The 26,800-nt window shown below is 51.9% G+C and overlaps 5 protein-coding genes across 7 annotated transcripts; 1 reads left to right on the top strand and 4 right to left on the bottom strand.

Moving 5' to 3' along the window:
* Nucleotides 1-643: 643 nt before the first annotated feature.
* LOC140525928 (uncharacterized) lies at nt 644-7,191 on the bottom strand. The gene is made up of 4 exons (XM_072641717.1): nt 6,941-7,191; nt 5,202-5,551; nt 4,514-4,627; nt 644-3,917 (listed from the first exon to the last, which is right to left on the bottom strand). The coding sequence occupies exons 2-4, from the start codon at nt 5,380-5,382 to the stop codon at nt 2,623-2,625; spliced, it is 1,590 nt and encodes a 529-aa protein (XP_072497818.1). The 5' UTR covers nt 5,383-5,551; nt 6,941-7,191; the 3' UTR covers nt 644-2,622.
* Nucleotides 7,192-7,668: 477 nt separating this feature from the next.
* Nucleotides 7,669-10,734, bottom strand: RING1 (ring finger protein 1). Its single transcript, XM_072641718.1, has 7 exons — nt 10,581-10,734; nt 10,205-10,355; nt 9,915-10,075; nt 9,528-9,743; nt 8,955-9,350; nt 8,391-8,664; nt 7,669-8,072 (listed from the first exon to the last, which is right to left on the bottom strand). The coding sequence occupies exons 2-7, from the start codon at nt 10,280-10,282 to the stop codon at nt 7,971-7,973; spliced, it is 1,227 nt and encodes a 408-aa protein (XP_072497819.1). The 5' UTR covers nt 10,283-10,355; nt 10,581-10,734; the 3' UTR covers nt 7,669-7,970.
* A 1,644-nt stretch (nt 10,735-12,378) lies between these two features.
* HSD17B8 (hydroxysteroid 17-beta dehydrogenase 8) lies at nt 12,379-14,640 on the bottom strand. The gene is made up of 9 exons (XM_072641722.1): nt 14,563-14,640; nt 14,072-14,289; nt 13,872-13,988; nt 13,678-13,770; nt 13,515-13,600; nt 13,251-13,335; nt 13,075-13,117; nt 12,728-12,802; nt 12,379-12,563 (listed from the first exon to the last, which is right to left on the bottom strand). The coding sequence occupies exons 1-9, from the start codon at nt 14,606-14,608 to the stop codon at nt 12,547-12,549; spliced, it is 780 nt and encodes a 259-aa protein (XP_072497823.1). The 5' UTR covers nt 14,609-14,640; the 3' UTR covers nt 12,379-12,546.
* Nucleotides 14,641-14,790: 150 nt separating this feature from the next.
* Nucleotides 14,791-18,946, bottom strand: SLC39A7 (solute carrier family 39 member 7). The gene is made up of 9 exons (XM_072641716.1): nt 18,886-18,946; nt 18,445-18,580; nt 17,584-18,171; nt 17,299-17,467; nt 17,110-17,181; nt 16,797-16,946; nt 16,494-16,637; nt 16,075-16,271; nt 14,791-15,650 (listed from the first exon to the last, which is right to left on the bottom strand). Exons 3-9 carry the CDS (start codon nt 18,160-18,162, stop codon nt 15,378-15,380), a joined length of 1,584 nt encoding a protein of 527 aa, XP_072497817.1. The 5' UTR covers nt 18,163-18,171; nt 18,445-18,580; nt 18,886-18,946; the 3' UTR covers nt 14,791-15,377.
* On the top strand, nt 18,782-26,503 carry RXRB (retinoid X receptor beta). 3 transcript variants are annotated; one of them, XM_072641719.1, is made up of 10 exons: nt 18,782-18,836; nt 20,159-20,409; nt 20,805-20,961; nt 21,502-21,681; nt 22,892-23,064; nt 23,457-23,586; nt 23,803-23,935; nt 24,060-24,151; nt 24,732-24,837; nt 25,175-26,503. In XM_072641719.1, exons 2-10 carry the CDS (start codon nt 20,344-20,346, stop codon nt 25,320-25,322), a joined length of 1,185 nt encoding a protein of 394 aa, XP_072497820.1. In that variant the 5' UTR covers nt 18,782-18,836; nt 20,159-20,343; the 3' UTR covers nt 25,323-26,503. The 3 variants fall into 3 exon arrangements, with proteins under 3 accessions (XP_072497820.1, XP_072497822.1, XP_072497821.1); XM_072641721.1 differs by lacking the exon at nt 18,782-18,836 and adding an exon at nt 18,973-19,094; XM_072641720.1 differs by lacking the exons at nt 18,782-18,836; nt 24,732-24,837; nt 25,175-26,503 and adding exons at nt 18,984-19,094; nt 24,526-24,689.
* The last annotated feature ends 297 nt before the right edge of the window (nt 26,504-26,800 follow it).

Below are 26,800 nucleotides of genomic sequence, written 5' to 3'. Positions count from 1 at the left end.
AGCTACTGATAAAACTGTTTTCTGAATAAATCATTTCCATCATGCCAGTCCTCCACTCAAGGATCTATAGTGACTCTTTATCACCCAACAAAATCAATCCACAATTCTCGGTCTGACCCTCAAAATCCTCCTCCAACTAGCCATTTCCTACACTTGTCTATCATTCATTCTCACTGGTAGTCGAATCAGTCCCTTACTTCCCATGGCTCATTCCCTTCTTTCCATCTTTCCACGTATTCTTTATTATTTGCCATAGTTATCCAGTCATTCATTAGCATATGATTCTCTCTCCTTTCTATAGGCCTATGTCCTTCCCTCTCTCTGCTCTTACCTTCTTTGGGAAATGTTGTTGCCTTGATTTAGATCACTTTATTATTATGTCTCTTTCATATTTTTACACAGTTCATATTATGGCATTACACTGTCTTGCAATATAATCTATTTCCCCTTTTAGGGCCTCTGTTTCCTCATTTGCAAAGCAAGAAATTTGAATGCAATGATCTCTAAGGTTGAATGTTAACCATCCCATGGTTCTTTCTTGCACTTGTCAACATAGTTAATCAACAAGCCTCTGTGCCAAGACCTTGCTATAATGTTGGGGACACAAAGAAAGGTAAATCCTTTTGACGCATTCTAGGAGAGATTTCAGTTCAAACATTTATTGAGTGTTTGCTTGTAACAGCCTAAAAGTTACATTGAGAAAAGTTAATAAATTAACTAAAATAACTATTTATATTTTTAATATTAACAATAAAAATAAAAGATATTGCAAGTGTGGACCTTCTTCATCCTAGTCAACCCATAGTGCCTTTTCCAAAGACAGATGAGAATAGTTCCCTCCTTTGGTGTCAGCTTTGGCACTAAATCAAGTTTTGTCAACTGCGACCTCTCTGTATGAGAGCTGCATATCCTTCACTGGAAACTTTTGTGGGAGCCATGGGCTGCTTTTCATACAGGGTCTCTTACTTGCAAAGGGTTGGAAATGTAGTGCTTGTGGTAGGAATTTAGCACCTTAGCAACCTAGGGGGGAAAATGTAGGTTGTGATGAAATGTTTACCTCATGAATGTAAATGAGAGGCCTCACTATGGACTGTTTTGTCCTCATAAATGGCCTTATAATTTTTTGTAGAGATGCTCTGTTTCCTCAAATAGACTATAAGGTCTCTGATGGTAGGATCCAGGCCAACTAGTGCCTTGGTGGTGGTATGACACAGTGGGACATACGTTGGACTTGAATCAGACTTTGCTGGTTATGTGAGGATGCTCCTTTCTCTCTCAGGCCCTTGGTTTCCCCCATCTCTAAAAATGAGAATGAGACTAACTACCCTCACAGAGTTGTACAGATCAAATAAAATGATGTGAACATTTTTTCAACTATAAAGCACAATACGTGTGTGGTGAAATTATTACTTTGTAACAAGTGACACCTTTTCTCCCCCTCATTCCTTTATTTCTGTCTCCTAATTTCTCTCTAAATTCCCTTGCTCCCCTTAAAACTTTTTTTAGTTTCTTTCAACTTGACCCAACTATTGCATTCCTCTCATACTCCCAGTTTCCCTAGTTATGTCTCTCCACATGCTTAGCTTCAATCCAAGGGAAAATCTACTATAGTCTTATTCTGATGTCTTATTTTGGCATAGGGGTGAGGTTGGGTTCTTAAAGATTTTGCTACAAGAGGAGTCCATTGAAACTTTGGCAGGTCTTATCAAATTGAAAAAGCTTCCAAAAACACTGAGTCTGTGTTGCACTAGAAGCAACCTAACTAAGTTTGTAGGGGTTCATCATCTAAAAGGTGATGCCTTTTTTGGCCACAGTAATAAGAAGTGCCACAGGCATGGGCAATTTCTGAGCTACTTCACTGGAGAGAGCACCTACAGCACTGAAATCACACGTTTTCTACAGAATGTTAGTAATGTAAGGGAATGTAACTGGAAGGGGATAGCCTGGCTTCCCTGTATTCTTGGCTTCAAGTGTGACAAGGAGTTTTAGGGAGATCTGGGACCGTTAGGGAGTCCTGTAGTCAGTGTTTAGTGACCCCTAGGGAGAAGGGAGATTACATTGTCAGAGGAAGTTGGGGATGGCTCTTTGGTACCCACAGAAGAGAGGACCCCAGTAGTTTCCAGGGCATCATGAGGTCAGACAGAGAATTAAAGGGATGGTGGTTAAGGACCAAGTGCAACTTGTGGAGGTGTACTAACACCTCTGTATGTGGTTTCTCTTTATCCTAGGCAGGGAATATCACAGGGATTCAGTTTATCTCCCTTGAGGTCTCCTGCAGAGACCAGTGATTCCCAGCTATCCTCGAGACAGCCTCATCAAGCCTCTTAGAGAAAGATGGACAATTTTCTCTATACAAAATGAACATGGAGCGTACTTTCCTTTGAAGAATATTCTTTCTTAGGCACAGGGAACCTCACCTCCTCCAGGCCAGAGACACAAGGAGGGCACTTAGGGACTCTCACTTCTGGTATGGGCAGGGTGAGCTGGTCACCCCCTCTCTAAGGAATGACAAGCAAAGAGTAATCATTTGGACCACAAGAAAGTGGTTGCTTTGGGAGTCACACTGGTCAAAGATAAGGCTGGAGTTAGACTCAGTTACTCCAACCACAGGGAATAAACAGGTCACTCTGGTTGAGATAGGGTTTCAATCACTTGGGCAGTCTCTCCAGATTCCTTGGGTGATTCCTGGCTTATGGAACCTGCCTTAATTGTCAGTACAGGAACCCCTCCAGGCCCACACTCCTCATCTCCATCTTCCCCACCATGTGTGGCACGGTGCCGCAGCAGGTGAGAACTACGGGTAAAGCCACGACCACAGTGCTCACAGCGGAAGGGCCGGTCTCCAGTGTGGCCTCGGTAATGTTGTGCCAGGTTGGAGCTATAGCGGAACCCACGGCCACAGTCTGGGCAGCGGAAGGGCTTCTCACCAGTATGAACTCGCTGGTGCTGGACCAGCCCTGAGCTTTGACCAAAGCCTTTGCCACACTGACTGCAGCGGTATGGTCGTTCCCCACCATGACCACGCTGGTGGCGCCGCAGGTTGGAGCGGTGGCCAAAACCCTCCCCACACTGAGTGCAGCGGAATGGCTTCTCACCACCATGCTGGGCTGCCCGGTGACGGGCCAGTGCCAGAGCCTGGGGGAACAGTAGACCACAGTCAGCACAAGAGTGGACAGGAGGGGGTGGGGGTGGGGGTCCTGTGTGATGGGCTTTTCGATGTGCCACGAGGCGAGGGTGCTGGCTAAAGCCACGTCCACACTCCCCACACAGGTATGGTGTCTCTCCAGTGTGTGTCCGAAGGTGGCGGGCAAGATTGGCACTCTGAGTGAAGCGCTTGCCACATTCAGGACAGGGAAAGGGGCGTTCACCGGAATGGGACTTCTGGTGTCGGATGAGGCTGGGGTGGCGGCCAAAGCCTCTGCCACAAACAGCACAGATATAGGGACGCTCGCCTGTGTGGACAGTGGCATGCTGCAGGAGCCCAGAACTCTGAGAGAAACCCTTTCCACACTGGCCACATCGGTAGGGAGGCTCAGGCAGATGTGTACGTCGGTGCCGGGCCAAGTGAGAGCCATGGCGAAAGCTTCGGCCACACTGATCACAAGAATAGGGTCGGTCACCTGTGTGGGAACGCAGATGCAAGGCCAGGTGGGCACCCTGGGCAAAGCACTTGCCACATTCAGGGCAAGGGAAGGGGCGCTCGCCAGAGTGGATCAGCCTATGGCGCGAAAGGTGGGAACGTCGTGAGAAGCAGGAACCACATTCAGGGCAGGAAAAGGGCTTTGGGGGTGGGGGTGGGGATGCTGGGGGTGGAGGCAGGGCTGGGCCACTGGGCGTAGCCGGTGGTGGGGAACCCTCCAAGGCAGGGGGAGGGTCAGGGACGGATTCTGTCTCCTTTTCTTCCTTGGTCCTCATGCCTGTGAAAGAGACAGTGATGAAATTAAGGAACTACAAGGGAAAAAGGATCTTGTGGTGAAGTGAAGAAAGGTGTGGGTTCAACCTCTATGGAAGCTACTCTCCTCTCCTTCCTGATGGATAGTATTCCTGAAGGGATTTAGAGTGGACCAGGGCATCTCATAAAGTAGTTTGTATCCTTGGAGGCAGAAGGAGGAAGGGATGGGGGGGCAGAGGTTAGCCCTCTCTTCTGACAACAAGGGTAGGGACTTTGGTGATTCCTGCCAATTACTGGGAAGCAAAAGTATAGGTTAGGATAGTGAGGAGGTGTGAGGTGGAGTTCTATCCTCGGGGCAGTGTGGTACAGTGGGAAGAGCAAAGATTTTGGTATTGAAGAACCTCAAGGCCCCTGCTCGTGCCACTTTCTAGCCCTTTGGCTTTGGGCAAGTAGATTCTCCTCTCTAGACCTCAGTTTCCTTCCCTGTAAAATGAGATTTGACTATGTAATTTCCAAAACCCTTTAAAGCTCTAAATTCCAGACCTGATGACTCTCTCCCTGGGGTATGAGGAGGATATGAAGGGTGAAGGCAAAAAGATCTTTTCCCTGCTGCTTACTCACCTGGGTAGGGATCTTTTGGGACTCTTCCTTCTTCAGACTCCTGAGACCCTGGACCCCATGGCTCAGCCCCTTGCTCCAGGTGAGTGATCAATTCTGGTTTGGGGATTGGAAATCCTGGGGCAAGGAAGAACAAGATTCATTATTCTGTCCAAAATATTTTCTCTTCCTGGTCCTTCCCCTAGCTGAATTCTAACCATTCTTCAAGACCCAGCTCAAGTTTCTTTTTCCATGAAGCCTTTCTTGACCAGTCTAGATCGCTGTGATTTATTCCTCAGGAATCTTGCACTTACTGTCTATCACATGGTATTTAGCATACATTTCACTGTAGTGTCAGCTTCTGTATGTCTCATCTCCCTAAACAGGCAATAAGACACCTTTTTGGTGTGTTCTTGTATCCTCTACATCTAGCACAGATACTTGCAAATTAAAAGTGCTTGATAATATCTGATTGCTGGAATCAGGAAGACTCAGGAGATAGGGAAGCAAGATGCCTGAAAGTGAATAGAGAGAAGAGAGCTAGAGACCTCTAAGAGGGGTGTGAAATGCTGACCTTCTATGCAGGAAATTCAGAGACGTCACCTCTCAGTTTAACATTTCAATTTAATTCAATACCCTTGATAGAATGAATGTCAGAATTAGGGGGGTATTTTTTTTTTTTTTGCAGGGGGTGGGGAGGGGAGGTACTCACCCAAGGAGATAAGATTCCGGTAGCTCTCCCACATGACATCTCCAAAATACACAGCCATGTCTGTGAAAGTCACTGGCATAGGGGGTGGGGCATCAAGGTGAAGAGTGGAAGACAATGAAGGGGAAGGGAGAGAAAAGTGAGAAGTAGAGAGCAGAGGAGGATGGGAGGATGTAGGTGACATAGGAGCTGGCGGAGAAGGGGAGGGACAGGGACATGGGGAGGAAGGGGAAGGGCAGGGGGAAAGGGGAATTGTAGGCTGAGCCAGGGTGGAGTAAGAGGAGAGCCCGGGAAGAAAGGAAGGGAAGTTAGGTTTGATGAGGTGGGGAGAGGGAGGGGAAGGGATACTGTCTCTGGAACCAAAATAGAGAAGAGATAAATTCCACCACTTCTCTTCTCATTCATTTCTAGTCCTTTTCTCCTCTCTTTTCCCCACATTATCCTGCCCCTCCCCCCATGCCCACCTCTTGAGATTTCTTCTAGGCACCATTAAGTTAGTAGGTTTAGACTGCTCTGGTGCACCAGGCTCAGGCTGAGCAAACAACGCCTCAGTTCTCAGACAGATCTCATCTTCCCTTCTCCTAACATGCCAGAAACACACCTCCCAGATCAGGGACAGAGGAAAAGAAGGCAAGCTGGGGGAGTCAGGAACAGGATGCCTGGGAGGGAGTTAGAGGCGGGTTGCAGGGTTAGAGGACAGGAACTTGGATGACTTATTAGGAAGCCTGGGGACTGGGGAGGTGCCTGAGTTTGATGTTGTGGGGCTGGAGGAGTACATGTGGTTATTAGAGGACCCTCAAAGCTAGAGAAAACACACGTAGGAGAGTCCCTGGCATTGCAGGGTTCCTGGAACTATGGGAATTGGTGATATTGGGGAAAAAACTGAGTTTATGGCACTGGGGCATTCCCAGAGGCTATAGGAAAAATCTTTGGTTCTGTTGTGGGCTCCCTGGTATTGGATATCCGGGGTGGGGGTGGGGGTTTGTAGTATGGTCTCGGTATTGAAGAATCCCAAAAGCTGTGGGAAGACACAGGAATTGAGAGGAAGATCTTTTATATCGAGGGTCCCAGGGGTCTTAAGAGGGTATTGGCATTGAGGGGCTCTAGAGACTGTCAGAAGGTAAAGGAGTTGGGTCCCCTGTGTTGAGGAACCAGAAATAGAAGGGTCCCTGATACTGAAGATCCCCAAGGGCTGTGGGAGTGTCCTCGAGCTGTAAGAGGATGTCTGATATTGAGGGTTGGAGGCTATGAAAGGGTTCTTGGTATTGAGGATCACAAGGTTCTGGGAGTGGTAGGGTCTCGGGTATAGAGAGCTGGGGATGAATGGGAGGGGTAGGGGCAAGTCTCCAGTATTGAAGCTTTCTGGGGCTGGGGGGAAGTTTGCAGTATTGAGGGTCCGGGGGCTGTGGGAGGGTTTCAGGGGTGAGAATCCCTCGTATTGAGAGTCGGGGGTGGGGGTCCACGGAATCGAGGATCCTGGGTTTCTACTATTGATGGTCCAGGGGCCCAGGGAGGGTCCCTGGTATAGACAGTCCCAGGGATGTGGGAGGGTCCGGGACAGTGGAATGGTCCCTGTTATTGAGGATCTCAGGGGGGTGGGAGGGTCCATGGTATAGAAGATTTAGAGGGTGTGGAAAGGTCCCTGGTATTGAGGATCCTGGTGAGGTGGGAGGGTCCAGGGGTTGGGGAGGACTGCCGGCTGGGGTCAGGGTATAGGGAAGGGGGCCGGGCGGGCCAATTACCTGCACCACCGACTCGTCTGCCAGCAAGACAGCGGACTGAGCTCAGCCACAGGAATTTGGGGGGGTGGGAATGAGAGGAGCAGCGGAAACAGGAAGTGAGGGGCAGAGTGCCCGAAGAAGGGGCGGGGGGCCCTCGATTCCTCCTGGAGCCGTCCCCCTTCCCCTCTCACTAAACTTCCCGAAGATGGGGATCGAACCCTGATAATTCTTCCCACTCCCTGCAGCTCAGTTCCGGCTCTGGAGCCCACATTCTACCCACCTGGTGGGAGGGAAGGGGAACGGACGACTTCCACGCCCCCCCAACTGTTTGGGGAAGCAAAAACTACAACTCCCACAGGCCCTCGGGACAGCAGCATCCGAGGACTAGCGATCCCCTACCCCGAGGTCTCATGGGAACCGTAGTCTCAACTCCTGCTCCTCAGGCGGCCTAGGAGGCGGAGCGCCATGTAGCTAGAGCTACAACCAAGGACAAGGGACCAGAAATAGCGGCGCAGCGGCTGCCTCTGCTTGCCAGCTCTAGTTTATCGGGGAGGTATTTGTATCTCTTCCACTTTGCTCCTCCCAGCCTTCAAATTGTATTAGCGACCTCTCCCAACCCCCTCTCCCAAAAGAAGAATGGTTTGTTTTTTTTTCCACGGAGGCGGCAGTCAAAATTTTTCATGGCCGCTATTTCCCTTTCTTTCTTTGCCCCGTTTTCCCCCCTCCCCTAACACACAGACAGACACAGATTTGAAAGAAAAAAAAGCAAATGCGTTGTTGTTGGGGGAAAGGGAGGTTTTCCTCCCTCCACAATATCCCCATTACAGAAGGGAGGTGACTGGTGAGTAGAAAAGGAAGGAGTTGGGGGCCCACACCCCACTCTGTACAATATAGAAGAATCTGATATAGACACTTTGTATAAAAGCCACTTGTCCTCATCGGTGTCCTCTCGCCGGCCTGCCGGGCAGGGTAAGGGGGTGGGGGATGGGGGAACACAGACCTGGAGGCGGAGCTAGGACATAAGAAGCCCTATGACCCCCATCCCCTTGGGTCACTTGGGATCCTTAGTGGGGGCATAGCACAGCTCCAGGGGTCTGGACACCTTCCAGAACTTCTCGTTCACCAACTCCAGGGTCAGTGAGCCATTCAGGGTCTGGGTATATGGAATAAACCAGAAAGAAAGTGGAGGGAAGGAGAGAAAAGATTGGTATCATTAAGGAGGGAAAACAAAAAGGAAACAAGAGATAGGAAGAAAAATATCCAAGTATGAAAAGAGAAGAGCGAGAGGAATAGGAGAAAAATAATAGAAGAGGAAGGAAATGGGAGATAAATGGAAGGACCAGGAGGAAAATGGGAGAGAACAGTATACAGAAAAACTGATTAGTGACAGGGTGAACAGACTGTGTATTATCTTAAACTTTTCCCTCATCCCCAACACCTCCCCCACAATCCTTCCCTTCCATTCTCTCACCGTGAAAGCTCCTCCCCCAGGTGCGATATAGATGGTATACTGCTTCTCACTGACACCCTCCAGGCTGGGCAAGGCTGGCTCCTCTGGCCCATCCGTTCCTCCAGTTCCTGGTGCCTCCCCCCCACCTCCCTCAGGTCCTCCAGCTTCTGGGACTCCTCCACCTGGTGCCCCAGGCTCTCCAGCCTCTTGTTGCTGCCTCCGCTCAAGTGCAATCCTTAGAGCCAAGTACTTGGAGAGGTGGTCAACTGTGGCATTCCCCGTTGTCTTCACATATCTGAGGAATTGGGGCAAATGATTAGTGAAAAAAGCAAAGGGCTGGTGAAGTAGGAAACATGACATATTGAACCCCACTCATGGGAGTTTTCCAGGAGTGTCTTTTCTCTTTAGAGTTTGGAGGTGACCATGATTTTGCATTAGGTATGTTTCTGAGTTTGGGGGAGTCAAACTGCTGGGCAGAATCATTATCTGTTATTGGAAGGAAGCTCTGTGATTCCGAGGTACCCATTTGGTTCCTGGTTTCCCAGTTTTTAGACAGTTGCTGGGGGAGAGGGAAAATTTCCTCACCTAGTCTGACTGTATTCTCCTTTCTCGACCAGCAGAGGATGGGGCCGGAACACAAGCTCGATCTCTCCTCCTGGCTCAGGAGGACTGGGGGCCCCAGGTGGGCTTGGTGGACCCAGGGTGCCCCCACCCAGGGGGGCACCCCGGTCTCCAGAATCCTCAGAGCCTGCTCCCCCACCCATACCTCCAGCAGCCCCACCCCCTGTCCCTCCACTGCTACTTCCCACAACTCCTGTTCGATGTCGTTTGGGGGCAGGTCCAGGAGTGGAGTCTGGGGCAGAGTCTGAGCTAACATCTTCCCCATCTCCATCTCCCTCTCCCTCACCAGGCTCTCCCTCCCCACCACTCATTGTTGTTGTCTGGTCTGACTCTGGCATTGGCCGCCTTACACGTTGGGCCCTGTAGAGGCAAATAACACCAATTAGGAAATCAGTACGTAGGAAGGTTATGGACTCAGAGATCAGGTGTTAGAATGTCAAAGAACCAGAAAGTAAGAATCATGAATTTTTGCCTATTACATGTCCAGAAACCTTCCAGAATTCAGTGCCCAGCACTTCAGTACGACCACTCCCATACCTGTGCATCGCCTGCATTCGGAGCCCCTCCTCGATGCTGGAGCTCAGTGCCTGTTGGTTGTGCAGGCGGCTAAGCCGGATGAGGACACGATCCTGGTGTGCTTCGTACTCTTCTCGACTTGGGTAAATTTTGGAGATCAGTGCATCAAAGTTTGGATCAGGCCGAAGAGACCGCTTTGACACCAGCTTCTTCCTACAAGTGGGGCACTCTTTGTTCCTGAGTTGAGTTAGAGGAAAGAAACCACTTAAAATGTTAACTGCTAACTGGGAATCTTAGTTTCACACACTAAAATGGCATCATCCAGGATCTCGGAGATTGTCCATGGGAATACAGAAGCTCTCCCCCTCCCCCCCACAGCCCCATCCTAGCACATGGGTCTGCTGATACCCGCTACGAAGCGCAGTGACAATGCAGTCGGAGCAGAAGCGGTGGAGACACTCCTTTGTGGTCATGGTATTCTTCAGCATGTCCAGACAGATTGGGCACATGAGCTCTGAATGTAGGGATCGTGGGGAAACAGCAATCTCTGTGCCATCCATGATGGCTTCCTGCAGGAGGGGAGAGAGAGAATGACATGCAGGGAGGGGGGAGAAGGACGGGAGATCAGAGTGAAGATCTCCTAGGAATGTGGGAGTTCACAGGAGACAGTCTGCATTTCAAGGATGCCCCCTCCTCACCTGTGGGGTCCGATGCAGCTCATAGAGACTCAGTTCCCACGTTTTGCTGGCGCTCTGTGCATTCGCCGGGGTCGCCATGGTAACAAGGAGTCGACCACCACCCCAGAGAGCCGGGGGCAGACCGGGCCACTAAGGAGCAGCAGAAGGAATCCTGGGGGTGGGAATGGGAGTGGAGGGGGGTAGTGAGAGTCCGCCCCGCCTCACCCCGCCCCTTCTGCACGCGCCCCTGTCGCCCGAGGCCCCGCCCCCTTACGTTTCCTTCCCCTCCCCCTCCCCTCCTCCCTTCCCTCACCCCGCCCCCCAGGCCCAGGCCTTATTCTCGGGCTCGCCCCGCCGCCAGCGTGCCACTCCATCCCAGTGCCCCGGCGCCGCGTACCTCCCGGGCCGAGCTCACTCAAGTCCCCGGTCCCTCCCACTCAGGACCCTGGTCCCGCTGCCGCCGCCACCGCTCCCGCCGCCGCCATGGCTGGGGCGCTCGGGCCCTTGCGTCACTTCCGCCTCCCCATTCCCTCCCCTGTCTGACTCAGAACGATGGTTACGTCACCGAGCTGCTCGGAACGCGGGTGGAACGTGGAACTAAGGGGGTGCCCCCCCTCTTTTGTACACGTGACACCATCTCCACGTGAGGGGACGGGCTAGCGTGGTGCTGTCTTGCTCCACGTGGGGCTCCTTCCCACAGCTCCACGCGGGATGGAGACAGGACCTGACGGGACGCGCCTCCACCACTTGCTACACTTAAGTGTTGGGAGTAGGGGCACGCTCCTCCCGGTGCGGTCTCTACCTCTTGGAGTGGGCCGGAGATGGGCCGATCACTTGCCTCCCGTGGGAAGAACGCGGAGTGGACTCGGGCTGTCTTAGACAGGGGACGAGAGTTAGAAGGGCCGCCCACCCAAAGCCCCCAGCCCCCCGGTCGCTCCCGGCATCCCACCCCCTGCCTCGTCCCCATCGCCTCCAGCCCCCGCACCCAGGGTTCGGACGCCCCCAGTCCCAAGGGCACGCCTCGGAGTCCTCGCTCCCACCATCCCCCCGCCCCGCCTCAGGGACTCCTCTCTTCTGTGGCAGGCGTTCCGGAGTCGGCCAGTCCGCCCTCCTCCGCGAGGCGTGGGGGCCGCGGCTCGGGATGTCCAGACCCAACTCTCGAGGGCCGGAGCCACGAGAATTGCGTTTGGACAATCAAGAGCCACGGCCCGAGAAGGAGGATGGTTACCCCGGGGATAGAGAGCCCCACCTGTGGAGGGCCGGAGAGAGCTGTGGTGGGGGTAAGGGGGTCGGCCCGCTGGGAATGGATCAAGAGGGAGCCGATGGAGACCTGGAGCTGCCTGGGGATGGGAGGAGGAGGGAGATGATGGGGGGGGGGTAAGGGCGGGGAAGGGATCCCAGCCCTCAGGAGGAGCAGGAGCGGGAACTACCCAGGAGATGAGGAACTGGATCCTCGCCCGAGCAGGTACACATGGACCAGAGGCCAAGCTGGGGACCGAGCAGGAGGTGAGGGAGTTGTTTTTTCTTCCCCCACCCTGGCCCCGTGGACCACACTTTTCCCCTCCCGGCCCTCCCCCCTTCCGAGCCCCCCACTTCCCTGTCCTCTCCTTCTGTCCGTGGCCAGTCCTTAAGTGGGCTCCAGAGGCGATTCGCCCCGGCCCCCTCCTCTCCCCTCCCCATTACCCCTCCTTTATTTTCTCCCCCGGCCCCTCTTTCATCCCCTCCGGCCCTTTTCAGTGGCTGGCCCCCTCCCCTAATCCTGGCCACCTCCCCTAATCCCCCACCCCCCACCCCGACCCCGGGCCGGCTGCACTATTGTGAAGCATTGAGAAGGGGGGGGGGGGGACAGAAGGGGGACTGAGAGAAAAATGATGAAGGTTGAGGCACCTGTTCCACGTTGTCCCCCCTTACCAAGATCAGAGTCAGGAATATGACTGCGTGGATGCTCTCCCCCCTCCCCCCTTGCGGGACACAGGGACAGGAAAAGTTAGGGGGATTTGGGGGCACTGTCTACAGGGGTGGGGCCAAGACCCCCTCCTTCTGCCGGCACTGTATCCCACACTCTCTCCTCACACCCGGCGGCGGGGGTTGCCCTGGGAAACCAGCCAGTGAATGGGAACAATCCCACCAGGAGAAGAAGGGGAGGAGGAAATGGGGAGGAGTCTGAAGGCTTGGACACAAGGAGAAGCCAGAGGTGGTAGGAAGATTTGGAATTTATTAGGGTCACAGACACCCTTTTCATATAACTTGTTTTCCCAATGTACAGTAGCTAGTCCCCCACCCTCCATCTGAATCTTCCTTTGCCTGGCCGTGGTGCTGCTTGGGGAAAGAGATGAGTTCAGTGTCCTGGAACGCTGTGGGAGTTACATGAAGAGACCTCCTGGGAAAGTCAGAAACAGGGAGAAGGAGAAAAAGAGAAGAGCTTGGAATAGGGATTTCTCTAACCTCCCACATCATCCCCAGTCCCTCAAGAATTGTTTCAGAGGTTTCCATTAACTCCTCCCCCTCTTTATTGGGTCCGGTTTCCAATTTTTCTAATCATACCAGTGACCTCCACAGTGGTCCCTGTGATGTATCCACTGTCATCTGATGCCAGGAATGCCACCACATCTGCCACATCTAGGGAAAGAGTTCAGAAGTGTCATCACTGCTGCCCATTGTATCCCAGGAATGATTTTCCCCCTTCCCCCTCCCAAAAAAAAACCAAGGCAAGAAACATAATAACATGTAACTCCCACCCCAAAGACATCATCACCTCACAAACACCCTAGGTCTTGTGCTCAAGGGCATCTTTCAGTCTCCACTTACCGAAAGCCCAATTTCTATCTCCCCTTTCCATTCAGTCTTTCCCTTTTCATTTTTTTTCCCTTTTCTCTACCCTTGTTTCTCACCCTCAGGGACCCCCAGATGGCCCATCGGAATTTGTGGAGTTATCTGAAAGTAGATACACAATGGAAAAAGAAAGATTTTTATGGAGAAGTGGTTTCTTTGGCCTCATCTTCTTGTCTAGAATTTTCTCTATGATAGGGTTTGATGGGTAGTGAGGGAGGGTGTAGGTGACCCCTACCTTGTCCAATACTTTCTGTGGTACTTTCTTTGTCATGGGTGTTAGGATGAATCCTGGAAGGATGGAGTTACAGCGGATTCCATGTCTGTGAGAATGGAGAATTATCACTAACCCCTGATAATTGCCAGTTCCCCATTTTGACCCTAGTGATTGTCAGAGTGGATATCAGTCTATCCACTTATTAGCTGATCTGGGATCAAGCATATCCTTTGCTGGTGTAAAAAGTAACCAGCTTAAATGAGCCCTCTTTTCTCCCAGGCTAACCGTCCAAGTTCTCGAGCCACACTTCGGGTCATTCCTTCCACTCCAGCTTTGGATGCAGCATAGTTTGCCTGTCCTAGGTTCCCCACCTGTGGATGAGTCATGGTTGGAGATCACAAGGGAAGCCTCCCTTTTCTCCCTCACATCTGCCTTTTCTCAGGCTGACCTTTCCTACGATGCTACCGATGTTGATGATGGAGCCACCACAGCCACTGGATACCAGGGCTCTAGCTGCAGCCTGAGTGACCAAAAAGGTGCCCTGCCAATGAAGGGAAAAGATGGCAACGGTGGTGTTTGGTCACAGCACTCAGCACTTCCCCTACTTTGGGCACCCCCTCCTATTCCCATCAGGATCAGGACCTTGAGGTTGACAGCAATGACTTCATCCCAGTAATCTTCAGGCATTCGGAGCAAAAACTCATCCTGGGTGATACCGGCACAAGAGACCACCACTGATGGTGGGCGGGAGAAGCAGGCCTGGGGGAGGCAGGAAGGGCATGAGGTTACTTCGGGAAACGGCTTCTCCCTGCCCCACTCAGACTGTGCAAACTCACTCTCACCTGGATTTGCTCTATCAGCCCGTGCACCGACTCAGCCTCTGCCACATCGGCCTGGAAAGCAGCGTGACGCCCGGGGCCAGCCCCAGCTTCACTCTCTGTGCCCTCCAGAAGCCGTATAGTCTTCTCGGCTGCTGCCCCATCCCGGTCACTTGCAGCCACAAGGGCCCCTTCCCTGGCCAGGCGCAGGCTGACTGCCCTGCCGATGCCACTACCTGCACCTAGGGAATGGGGGAAGGAAGGAGTACAAATGCCAGTCTTGGGATGCGGGCCAAGGCGGACGCGGGCGTCGGAGGAGTGGGTAGCTCGGGAACGCTCCAGGACTCAACACTGGGCACTTCGCCCTTAGAGCCGGGGCAATGGAGGGGAGCGGGGATACGGGCACCTGAACACTTCCCCAGGAAGCCCGGTTTTGCGTGCCGTCACCTTGCCCGAGAAAAAACCTCTTTCCTAGTGGGGGAAGCAGGCCGCGAAGTTTGGTGGGGTTCCCTAACCTGTGACCAGAGCCAGCGCTGAACGCAGCCGAAGCTGGGCCGCCATGGTAAAGACTTCGGCCACAAGCCAATGGGAAGGGAAAGGGCGGGGCCGAGAACTTGGAGCCAATCAGAAGGGAAGAGAGTCGCACTAGCTCTCACCCCAAGGGGAAAGTGACAAAATTCTTCCAGGCGGAGAGTCTGAAGGACGTGTTAGCCCCTTCCCCGAAAGTAAGACAAGAGACCAGATGGGGTGAAAAAGCCAGCGCCTTTATTTCCGGTCATCACCCTTCCCCAGCCCTCCCCTCATCGATATAAAAAAAGCAAAAACTAAACAGGTATAAGATCAGTAACAAGCCCACCCCCCCCAATCACTACACACGATTGACCTTAATCCTGACCCCTCCCCTCCACCCCTTTGGTCCAGAGCTCAGGCCTTTGAGAAAGGCACACCCTCCTCAAGGGGAGCGACTGGAGGAGCCGCTGGCGAAGCTTGGTTTCTTGAGAACAGGTATGGGGACACTCGTAACAGGAGTCCCCATTCTGTGGCTCCCTCTTCTTTCTTCTTGGGCCCAGCCCTTCTATCATGGCCACGTTTAGCCATGCCACCTAAAATCCAACTCCACTGTCAGTCAATTTTCAATACTACAGCCATTCTAGCATCTCATTCTCAAGTCTACTGGTCCCTGAAACCTTCAGGCCTATAGGGCCAACCCAAGTTCATTGTCCCTCTAGACGTTTACCTTTATGGTACTTGGCTCCTCCTTCCTTTGGCTAGGGCCCCCCATCTAAGTCACCCTACCCTCCAGGGTTTAGGGGGAGGGGTCTCCCACCTCTCATTCGAGGTAGGCAATGAGCACCATCATAGCAACTCCACCCAACAGCCCCAGAACCTCCAGCAAGGACTGCAGGGGAGAAGCCTCCCTCAGTAGCTCAGGCAATACAGACACAGTTGCCACATAGATGAAGCCACCAGCTGTAAATGGGAGGACCCAACCTGGGCCACTACCACCAGCAGTACTGTTTCCCTGGGACCCTCCTTCAGCCAAGAGTGCACAGGTTGTGCCTGCTAGGGCCCCCAGTGCTGTCAGCAGTTGAAGACGCATCGCCTGAAGTGGGGGTAGGGGGTTTGAGGAAGGGAAAGAAAAAGAGAGAAACCTTCAAAATCATCCCTGGTGAGAGATATAATGCGAGTTAATGTCCTGGGGCTTGTGAAAAGGCTTGTAGTATAAAGGTAAGAAGAGGGACTTGGAATATTTTTGTTTTGTTTTTTCAAAGTCTGGAGTCTAAAGTGGTCAAAAAGTAGAAATAATTTGTATGCCAGAGAAAGAAAAAGTACTGCTTAAATATAACTGCTTAAAATAACAGAGAAAAACAAAGAATACTGGGAAGCTAATTTCTCAGAATTTTAGGGAGGTGATGTGGAGGGATGGGGTCAGAGACAGTGGCAAGGAACGAAGAGCTAAGGGGTTTCTGGGGCACCTTAGAGGAATAGATGCCTGTGCAATGTTCCTGATTCTGCCAGTTACTGACCTGCCTCTTGCTGCAGCCAGACTGGACAAGGATGGCAAAATCCCCAACTTCATGGGGCACCTCGTGTAGCAGGACAGTTAGTGTGGTCAAAATCCCTAGTCCCCGGCCCCCTCGGAAAGAAGCCCCAATTGCTAGTCCATCTGTGAAGTTGTGGGCCAGGTCAGCAGCTAGGTTCAGGTATCCAGACACACGCATGTCTGGAAAGGAGAAGCAGGGAAGGTGAACTGAGTAAGATACTCTATATTTCCTCAGCCACTTCTATAGCTCCCATGCTCACCCTGAAATGACCTTTAGATAAACAATATCTAAGCACAGTGACCAAATGTAACAATAAACAACAGCTCGTGAAAATACCACCCCCTCCCCCAAGCAGCCTCCAAACTTCCAGAATGTCTCAGGCACCGTCCCTGCTCCCTCACCTGAGCCTCCTTTCTCCTTTTCACATTTAAGCTGTTTCACTGGACCATCATTGGGTTCTCTGCCTGCTCCTCTTCTCCTCCTTGCTCCTCCAATCTCTTTCTCTTTCTCTTCCTCATCTGAACTCTGTTTTTCCTTGGAGGACTCTGAGGAAAGAAAAGAATGATCAGAATGAAGAGATTTCCCCACTTCATTCAGAGACAGACTGAACCCTAAGCCAGGAAGATTCCTAGATATCTACCACCCCCCTGAAATCCCAAGGCAGGAGAATGAATTATAGGGAAAGAGGTATTTCTAAGTCTTACCATGTTGGCCATGCTCATGTCCATGTCCATGTCCGTGTCCGTGTCCATGTCCATGTCCTCCCTTCACATGTGTCACAAATTTCTCCACCACAAGAAAGGCAACAATTCCACCGAGAACCCAGAGCCCAACAGAGAGAATGGGGCCCTGGTCTGAGGGCAGGGAGACAGAAGGATGCTAAGACAGAAAAATAGTCCCCTGATTCCCCCACATCCTCTGGCATAATGTTGGGGAAAGTGGGGGAGATAGTCAAATACCCTCCCCCCTACCTCAGGCCCAGACTTTGCCCATTCCTCCCTCCCATTCCCTCCTCACGGCTATGAGAGTGTCCATGTCCTGGCCTTTCTTCAAGTTGAGGTTCCATATCCCCATGATGAGAATGAGGTTCTGAGGAAAGAAGGTCAGAAATATCAAGCATGTGACATAAACATCACAGCCAATAGGGACTCTCAAAGTGTGAGGCAAAGTAAGATTGAAAGGCAATGAAGGTTAGAGATCACTCACCCAGGGCATGAGGTATCAGATGCAGGAAGGCATCTCCCAGAAGTCCCCCTGAGGCAAAGCTGAGAAGGATCTGCAGGAGTGAGCGGTGCTGAGGGGAATTGGATTCCACAGGCACAAGAAATAGGATGAAAAATGGAGCCGCTGAGATTAGCACTGTTGCCCCCAGAGCCTAATAAGTTTGCGATTAAGGAAATAAGTCATGGGTGTGAGTTAATTACTATACAAGGGTAAGATCCCACACCCCACAACCCCTTCTACTATCCCCATTATTCTCTGAGAACTCACATATGCCCAAAGACTGACAGTGTCCAAGTCCTGCCCACTGCCTAGAACCTCAGAATCCCCAATGCCTTTAGACCTTTGTCCATATTCATGAGCATGGCTGTGTCCATGGTCATGAGTGTGACTTCTGTGTCCATTTCCTTCATGTGACTGTCTATTGTGCAAGGGGTCAGACTCATAATAAAAGCTCTCATGTGTGTGGCCATGGTGTCCTGGTGCATGGCTGTGACCATGATGGAAATCATCATGCAAATGTCCATGGCCATGATGCTGGAAATCTTCATGGGAGTGCCCATGGCCAGGATGATGGAAATCCTCGTGGGAGTGCCCATGGCCAGGATGATGGAAATCCTCGTGGGAGTGCCCATGGCCAGGATGATGGAAATCCTCATGCGAGTGCCCATGGTCATGATGGTGGAAATCCTTGTGTGAATGGCCATGGCCAGGATGGTGGAAATCTTCATGCATATCTTCATGCAGGTCTGCGTGGACCCCAAGTCCAGACACCAGCAGCTCTAAGGCAACCCAAGTCACCAACCCCACAGCTGCCCAGCATCTGGCCCCTGGGGCTCCGTGAGCCATGGCGATTATCTAGAAAGAAAAGAGACAGTGACCCTTCTGGGTCCATCCAAGGGGTCTACTTCCCAGTATGGTTGCTTTCCTATTCTCCCAAACCATGGTCTGTAGTCTTTCAGTCTCCTTCCCACCTGCACCCACCTCCTGCCCCCTCCCCAATCCCTGGTCCCCGGGAAAGTCTTGCTAGTTTTCGGGAATTCCGGTTTAGTGTTCCCTCTAAGCCACCGTCTCTACGGTACCCGAAGAGGATAAAGAAACTTTGAATGCAAAAGGAGGCTAAAGTCTCACCGGCGCCGGGGTTTTCTCGCTCCCGGTTCACACGGACGGACGTGGCACTCCCGCGTTCCCCGCTCCCGCGAGAAGAGGAAGTCCCACCCTTTCTCCGCCCCTTTCTTTACCCGGACAGCGGCTCTCTCGGCGGCAGCTACGGGGAAATTTATCCCTTGATACGCATGCGTGTACGGAGGAAGTGGGCCACCCGGAAAGAACGGAACGGGCTCCTCCATCTTGGTGAAGGGCGGAAGCTAACTCAAGGGCTTCCTGTCCTTACCTAGATGTCTGCCACCATGGTGCTGCCATCTTAGAGTAGGGCAAAGTGAAGTACCTTGTTCCGCCAGCTCTGGCGCCCTATTCCAAGACCCTGGCAGTATCCTGCCCTTCTCTCCCGACCCCAGAGTTCTGTAGGTATCCTCCCCCAAGTCCTTCCACACCTCCTTCTGGGGACCATACCGTTGGTTGCTTTGCCCTCCCTCACGGATCCTTCTCTAACCCCCATGCCGCGGGGCAGTGTGGGCCTGTGGGGGAGCGTGGCGCGAAGCATTGTGGGGCCGGGACCCGGTGGTGGCGGCGGCGGGTGGAGGTGGCGGCCGGAGAACAACAAGCCCCGGAGCCGGAGCCGGGGGGAGCGGGACGGGACGGGATGGGCGACAGCGGGCGGGGTGAGTGGTCGGCAGGGTAGGGCCAGGGCGGGCGGGCGAGCGACGGTGTTATCTGCATGTCTTCTTCCCCTTTTACATACACCCACGGGTGTCTTTGCCTACCGTCTCCCCTCCCCCTTCCCTGCCGAACGCCCAGTTTATGGGTAATCCAAACGCTGGGAGGGTCTCGCTCCCCGTGAAATCTAGAGTCTGGAGTGGGACGAGGGAGCGTGGACAGCACTCTGCTGGACTCGGGAGGGATTGGAGAGGAGGAGGGCTGGGGGCGGAGCACGTGTCAGGGAGGGGTCAGCATCTTCCAATCTGCCCCTCTGGGCGACCCTGACCTCGGAGCTTGGGCTGGGGTTGCTGTGTAGGGGGGTGGTTCGTGAACGGCACTTGTGTTCCCACCCACACTGGGACGAACCAGGCTCCGGACCGAGACCAGCTAGGCTAGGCTCCGGGCCACCCCAGCCAAGTTCAGATCTCAATGGCACGGTCACCCTTCTGTCACTCGTAGACCTTCTGCCGCTGTCCCACGCCTCCAACTCAGTTCTAGGGAAAAGATCCGAGTTCGAATGCTAGCTTCAACCCTTACCAGCTGGGGGTCCTTGAACAAGTCACTTTTCCTTTCTGGGCCTCCGTTTCCTCATATGTAATGCGAGAGGGTCTCTAACATTCCATTAAGTTGGGTCCCAAATCTTTTTCCAGTTCAAGAAGAATAGGAGTTTCTCATTTTACTCCTGCTCTCCCCTTTCCCCACCCCCCAAATCCAAAGCACTCTGCAACTTCCTAACCAAAAGGAGTGCCTTCTTCCTGGCCTGGGGCTGGTTTGGGCAAACCAAAAAAATGATTAAAGGCAAATAAAAGTGTCTTCACTTGAGTTGGAGAAAGTTTAAAGTCTCCTTTTATCTTGTAACCCCAGTGCCTACAACAGGGACTTGCACATACTAGGCTCTAAATAAATGTTTGTTGAATTTGAATTGGAGTAGTTGACCTGCTGAAGACTGATTATCTCTCTCTCTCTTTTTTTTTTGTCTCTCTATATCTTTGTCTTTGTTTCTGTCTCTTCTCTCTTCCCATCCCAGACTGTAGAAGCCCAGACAGCTCCTCCCTGAGCTCATCCCCACAACCCCCTCCCCGGGGGGGCCCTCCCCCTTCTCCTCCTGGGCCCCCCCTGGCTCCCCTACCCTCTGCAACTTCATCCCTCTTAGGAACAGGGGGCCCACCCCAACTCCCACTTGGCTCCCCCTTTCCTGTCATCAGCTCCTCCATGGGGTCGCCTGGGCTGCCTCCCCCAGCCCCTCCTGGACCCTATGGCCCTGTCAGCAGTCCCCAGGTGAGCTGTTGTGATCCCATGATCCTCTTGAACTATAGATGACCCTTGACCCTGGTTTGAATTTCCATATAACCTGGTGATCTTTCATCACACCAGGCCCTCGTGTGAATCTCTGTTCCTTGTGACCTCTGACATCTTGATCTATGATGTCCTTGGCCCTTTTTTACCATAACGAATAACCTTTCAGTCACTTAAAGTTGATGATTTTACTTTATTCCCATGACCTCCCCTTCTCAACATCCTTGGACCTGTATTCAGTCTCCTCTGCCCTCTTTCCCACCTATAGATGTAGATAGACGGACTGATTGATCACAGAAGAGGTGGAGAGTAGCTTTAGGTCCTTGTGACTATCACCACCAGCCCTCCCAACAGGCATCCCTGTAATATCCCCTCAGATTAACTCCACAGTGTCACTCCCTGGGGGAGGGTCCGGCCCCCCAGAAGATGTGAAGCCACCATTGTTGGGTGTTCGAGGCCTGCACTGTCCACCTCCCCCAGCAGGTCCAGGGGCTGGCAAACGTCTTTGTGCAATCTGTGGGGACAGAAGTTCAGGTATGGTTTCATGGGGTCACTCAAAGCTCAATGAGGAGAGGGGCCAGGCCATACCCCACTTGTGGCAGTTCAAATTTAGATAAATGATTGGTGGTCATCCAAGAGGCTGAGAAGGGGTCTGGTGAGAGCTTTAGAACCTGGGTGGGTGAATCAGAGGATAATGTCCTACAGGTTACCTGTCAAGGTTAGAGAGGGTAGAAAAGAGGCAGTGTGATATATATAGAGTGATGGTCTTAGAATCAAATGACTTGAGTTTGAAACCTGGTTCATTCACTTACTAGTTTTATGAGCTGGGGCACATCACTTGGCCTATATGTAAAGTCTGTATATAAGATGGGCTTAACTGAACTTGCACTTGGTTGTAAGCAAAGTGTCAATGTCTCTGGGACCTGGTTATTGTTTTAGGCAATACAACAGGGTGCATGTTTGCAAGAGTTCAGAGGGAAAGGTGATTAGTCTCCCCACCCTGGGGTTACAGGGTAGGGAGTGTCTCTCTCTAGCCCTTTCTGTCCCCTTGTCCCCCATTACCTGCCATTCTAGGCAAACACTATGGGGTCTACAGCTGTGAAGGTTGTAAAGGTTTCTTCAAACGAACCATCCGAAAGGACTTGACTTACTCATGTCGGGACAACAAGGACTGTACTGTGGACAAGCGGCAACGGAACCGCTGTCAGTACTGCCGCTACCAGAAATGCCTTGCTACTGGCATGAAGAGGGAGGGTAAGAAATCATCTTTGTACTGCTAACACAGGCCCCTTGCTCTTTCCAGTTTCTCCTTCATTGAGGTTATGTGGGGGAAGTGGATTGAAGTGCCCACCAGCCCCTATCTTCCAACCTTACAGTCAAGCCAGAAAGAGAAAGAGAACTAGAGTAAGGAAACCATCCCACCTGCCCCTTTCTTCCTCCTCTGCCATGTATCTTCTTTCCTCATTTCCCCTTTCAGCTGGTCTCCCCCAAAGATCCTGATCTGGTTTCTCTACCTCCTCTTTCAGTGGTTCTGCAGTGGTGTGTCTATCCCAGATCTAGTAGCCTTGTGGAACCCACCTAGCTGGACTAGCACTTTGACCCTCTGTTTCTGGCGTCTTCCACTTTATCTGCCATTACTCTATAACTTATGGTCATGCCTCTCTGGCTTTCTCCTCTACTTTCTAATCTTCTTGTTTCTTCTCTGGCCTCCAGTTCCTGACCATTCTTCTGTGTGGTTCAAGGAGGAGCTCCCTCAAGCCTTTCTTCTTTATGACCTCTGGGGGAGTTTTCTGTCCCCATTGGGGCATAAAGTTTTGGGGAAGCTTGGGGGAGTCTTCTTTTTTCCTTTATTACCTGAGAGTCTCACTGTAAGAATCCACATATTGTCAGAGCTGGAAGGAGGAGCCTTAGAAATCATCTACTCCATTCCCTTCATTTTACAGATTGGGGGAAGCTCATCAAGGGGGAAGTGAATTGCCCAAGGTCACACAGCCAGTAAGTTGCAGAACCAGAACAAGAACCTAGATCTGACTTCTTTCCCTAAATGTACTGGTCAAACAACGACATTTTCCTAAACTCTACCAGGAATCATATAACCTGGGTTCTGGTCCTGTCTCTGCTACTTCCCAGGTACATGACCTTGTCACTTAACCTCTCTGAGACTTAGTTTCCTTACCTATAAAATTGGGGTAATAGTACTTGCCCTTATCTACCTCAGAATTGTGAGGATCAAGTGAGATAATGAATATAAAACTGCTTTTTGAAAATCTGTCTAAATAAGAGAATGTTCTGATCTAATGCCTATACCTTCACCAAGTCACCCACCTCTAACTTATCTACATCCTTTAGTTACCCTAGTCCCCTGTAACCCCCAAGAACATGACTGACTGTTATGCTGTTTCCCCACATGATCCACTTCTGACTTCCCACTCATTTTTCTTCTCCCCCCCTCCCACCTCCCCAGCGGTACAGGAGGAGCGTCAAAGGGGCAAAGAGAAGGACGGGGAAGGGGAGGGAGCCGGGGGGGCCCCTGAGGAGATGCCTGTGGACAGGATCCTGGAGGCTGAACTCGCCGTGGAACAGAAGAGTGACCAGGGCGTAGAAGGACCCGGGGGAACCGGGGGCGGCGGCAGTAGCGTGAGTGACCAGGGAGAGATCCATTCTCTCAGATGACACTGGGGGGAGGGAGTTCTTGAAAACATATGTATATATGTCTATATCTATATATATCTGAGGTCCCTCTGGCTCCTAATAATCCTAATAGTAATAGTTGAAATATGAACGGTTTGCAGGGCAGGAATGCTTAAGACACATAAACAAGCTTCCTTCCCCTCCCTTATCCCCAAAGTATCATACTTTCCCTCCCCCAGCAATAAGGGATGGAACAGAAATTTAAATGATGGGAAGATCAGCCTTGGCTAGGGGGAGTGGGGAGGAACCTGTTGGGCATGGGGGAGGGGGCAATATTTATATGAGAGGGGATGGGTCCTAATATTTCCCCAACCCTGCGTATCCTCATTCTCCTTCAGCCAAATGACCCTGTGACCAACATCTGTCAGGCAGCAGACAAACAGCTATTTACACTGGTTGAGTGGGCAAAGAGGATCCCACACTTCTCTTCTCTGCCTCTGGATGACCAGGTCATCCTGCTTCGAGCAGGTCAGTGATTTCTATTCTCTGGTCTAGGTGACCTTTTGACTTTGTCCTGACATGACCTCCTGGCTTGCTAGGACCATTACCATGAGTCACCTCTAGGTGGGCAGACTGTTCCAAGTAGGGAAGCTCACTGCTCCCCCCTCTCCCCTCCCCTTCTTCAACTCCAATAACTCCCTAGCCTGGTCTCTGGCACCTGACCGAATGGCCTCTGCCTCTTAGGCTGGAATGAGCTCCTCATCGCCTCCTTCTCCCATCGTTCCATCTCCGTCAGGGATGGCATCCTTCTTGCCACAGGGCTCCATGTCCATCGAAACTCTGCTCATTCAGCTGGTGTTGGAGCCATTTTTGACCGGTCAGTGTTCCCTGGGGCACTCATAGACTAGGTAGTTGGCTGGTGCAGAGCAGGATGTGGGGGGATCTTTTGCTGGTCAGTTTCCTGAGCTAACTAGAAGTATGACTCCCATGCTTTTCCATAGGGTGCTGACTGAATTGGTGTCCAAGATGCGGGATATGCGAATGGATAAGACAGAACTTGGCTGTTTGAGGGCAATTATCTTATTCAATCCAGGTAGGGTGACATACTTGTATATGAGATACCCATACCTACTCCAGATAACCCAGAGATCTCCCAAGTAACCAAGCAACCTCTCCCTAAATATAACCTTTCTGTTATGGAAGGCATTTTGCAGTAGTGGAAAGAACTTTGAACTTCAGCATTTGAAGACCTGGGTTCAAGTCCTGGCTTTGCCAGTTATTAGCTGTGTGACCTTGGACAAGTTACTTCTCTCTGGACTTCAGTTTTATGTGTGAAATGATAGGGTTAGACTAAATGATCTCCAAAATCCCTTCTAACAGCTTCTAGATTTCAAAATTCATCCTCTTAGCTTGGTTTGGGGACAGATATCCTATTTCATAACCCAGAGACATTTTTTTTCTCCCTAGTGTCCTGGAAAGACAAAATACAGTCAACACTTGCAAAACAATGCTAAATGTGGAGGTAGAGGGCTCCCTGGGAGCGAGAGTGATGGGGGAGGGGTGGGGAGGACCCTTGACTTGATCATTACTCTTTTTCGATTCTCTTCCTCTTTCATCCAGTTGTTTTCTTCACCTAATCCTCTCCCATTTCACCTTTTCCTCCCCTCCTGCAGATGCCAAGGGCCTCTCCAACCCTGGGGAGGTAGAGATTCTGAGGGAGAAAGTCTATGCATCTTTGGAATCATACTGTAAACAGAAATACCCTGAGCAGCAGGGACGGTGAGATGAGAGGGGGACAGGGCAGGCAAGAGCCTTGGAAAGTATTTGTTTGTGGAACTAAAGAGGGAGCAAGGATTGAGGGGGGTCATGCCAGTAATGAGTATGTGTTGTATCTCATTTGTCTCCTTTTCTAATTTCTCTCTCTCTCTCTCCCTCTCCCTCTCTCTCCCTCCCCCCCTCTCTCTCCCTCTCTCTCCCTCTCTCTCCCCCTCCCCCTCCCCCCTCACACCCCTCTCCCCTCCACACACATACATTTTTATGGAGGGGTCTCTGATGTTCTCCCCTTATCTCCCCTGATCCCCATCTCCTCTTCCTCTCTTTTGCCCTGCCACCCCAGGTTTGCAAAGCTGCTCCTTCGTCTCCCTGCCCTCCGATCTATTGGCCTCAAGTGCTTGGAGCATCTGTTTTTCTTCAAGCTCATCGGGGACACACCCATTGATACCTTCCTTATGGAAATGCTAGAGGCACCACACCAGCTTGCCTAACACTGAAAATAGAAGGGGGAGGTGACCCTCATACCTGGATGGAGGCCCGGAAGGAGGCTGGAATGCAGGATGGGTCCCAAACTGTGGGAGGTGAGGGTGGGGAAGAAAGCTTCAGGACCTTGGATAGAGAACAGAACTAAACTGGAACCCTCAGAGGGATGGGGTGGCCCCTGTCCTCGGCTGGCCTGGTCCTCTGACTTGTAGGGGATGCCCAAGTTTTGAACTGAGTTCTCATACTGGTAAAGGATTCCCCTCACTCCCCCATCTATTTCCCTCATACAGCACTGGGGATCTGCTGCGATTCTCTCCCAGGATCCTGTTCCTCTGTCTGGGGTCTGGGGACCTTTTGAGCTTGTTCCCCTTTCTCCCCATCTTTTGAATAAGACAGTTGAAATGGGGGCTCTGTTCTTCACCCAGAGACATGGACATTGGGGGGCAGGACCCCCCCACATGATGATGGACATTGGCCATGGGGTTCACGCCTCCCTCCCTTATGAAAACACGGAAAGATTGTGGGAGACGGTAATAGTGACTGGGAGAGGAATCACTTTGAAATCTTCATAGCCTGGTTCTTACATCCTATTTTTGGCCATCTCCCTTTCCAGTCAGACTGAAGGGGAGTACGATAGGAAAGAGGATAGACTGGCTTTTTCCCCTCCTTGGTTTGCTGAGGTTTTATAGGGAAAACCAGGGGTTAGTCTCAAAGATCTTCCCACTGGTGAAAAAGAAATGTGTTAGGGGAAGGGTATAGGTTATATCTATCCCTGGGGATCTCCAAGCATGAGTGATTTTTCCTCCCCAAACTTCATCCTTATGCCTAGTCTAGCTGGGCAGCCAAGCCAGGGAGAGGGGTGATTTGAGTAGGGAGCTGTTCAGGAGAGATGCTTTTGAGATGACACGGTTATCACTGACCCGCCCCCCTCCCACCTGATTACACCACTTCCCTCCATAATCATGTCTTCCCAGTACTCACAAACTTTTTGCCCTGCCCTCCCTGATTGGGAGAGCTCCTGGTTTGAGGAGGCAGGGTTGCTGCAGGGATTGGAGGAAGGGGTCAGTCCCAGGGAAAGGGGAGGGGGTGTCTTCTGGGGCCTGCATGATTCTATAGGTTCCAGCTCTCCCACAGGACTTCCCCCCCCCCCCCCAAAATGCTTTCAAATTAAAGCCGCTGCTTTTCTGGATGTAGGGGTCTCTGTGGGGAGGGGGGGGGACGGACAGATGGAGTGGGGGAGCAGGGACTGTGGAAAAGGGGTGTTGTATTGGCCATATGTGGTGATTTCAAGAATGGGAGAGAAATACCGCTCGGATTCCCCCGACGCTGCGGCGTTTCCCTGGGGCTTGGAGTGGGAGTGGGGGGACAAGGAGGGCTTTGTCCGGGGGTGGGGTGGGGGTGTGTGTGCCAGGCTAGGGGCGGGGCAGGGGTCGATGAAGTGGAGGGTGTGAGTGTGGAAAGCCGGCTTTCAAAGGCTCCTTGTTTC

The sequence above is a fragment of the Notamacropus eugenii genome, chromosome 2, assembly GCF_028372415.1.
Source record: "Notamacropus eugenii isolate mMacEug1 chromosome 2, mMacEug1.pri_v2, whole genome shotgun sequence".
Lineage (NCBI taxonomy): Eukaryota > Metazoa > Chordata > Mammalia > Diprotodontia > Macropodidae > Notamacropus > Notamacropus eugenii.
Note: the sequence above shows the minus strand (reverse complement) of the source record. Positions and strands in the feature narration are given on the sequence as shown.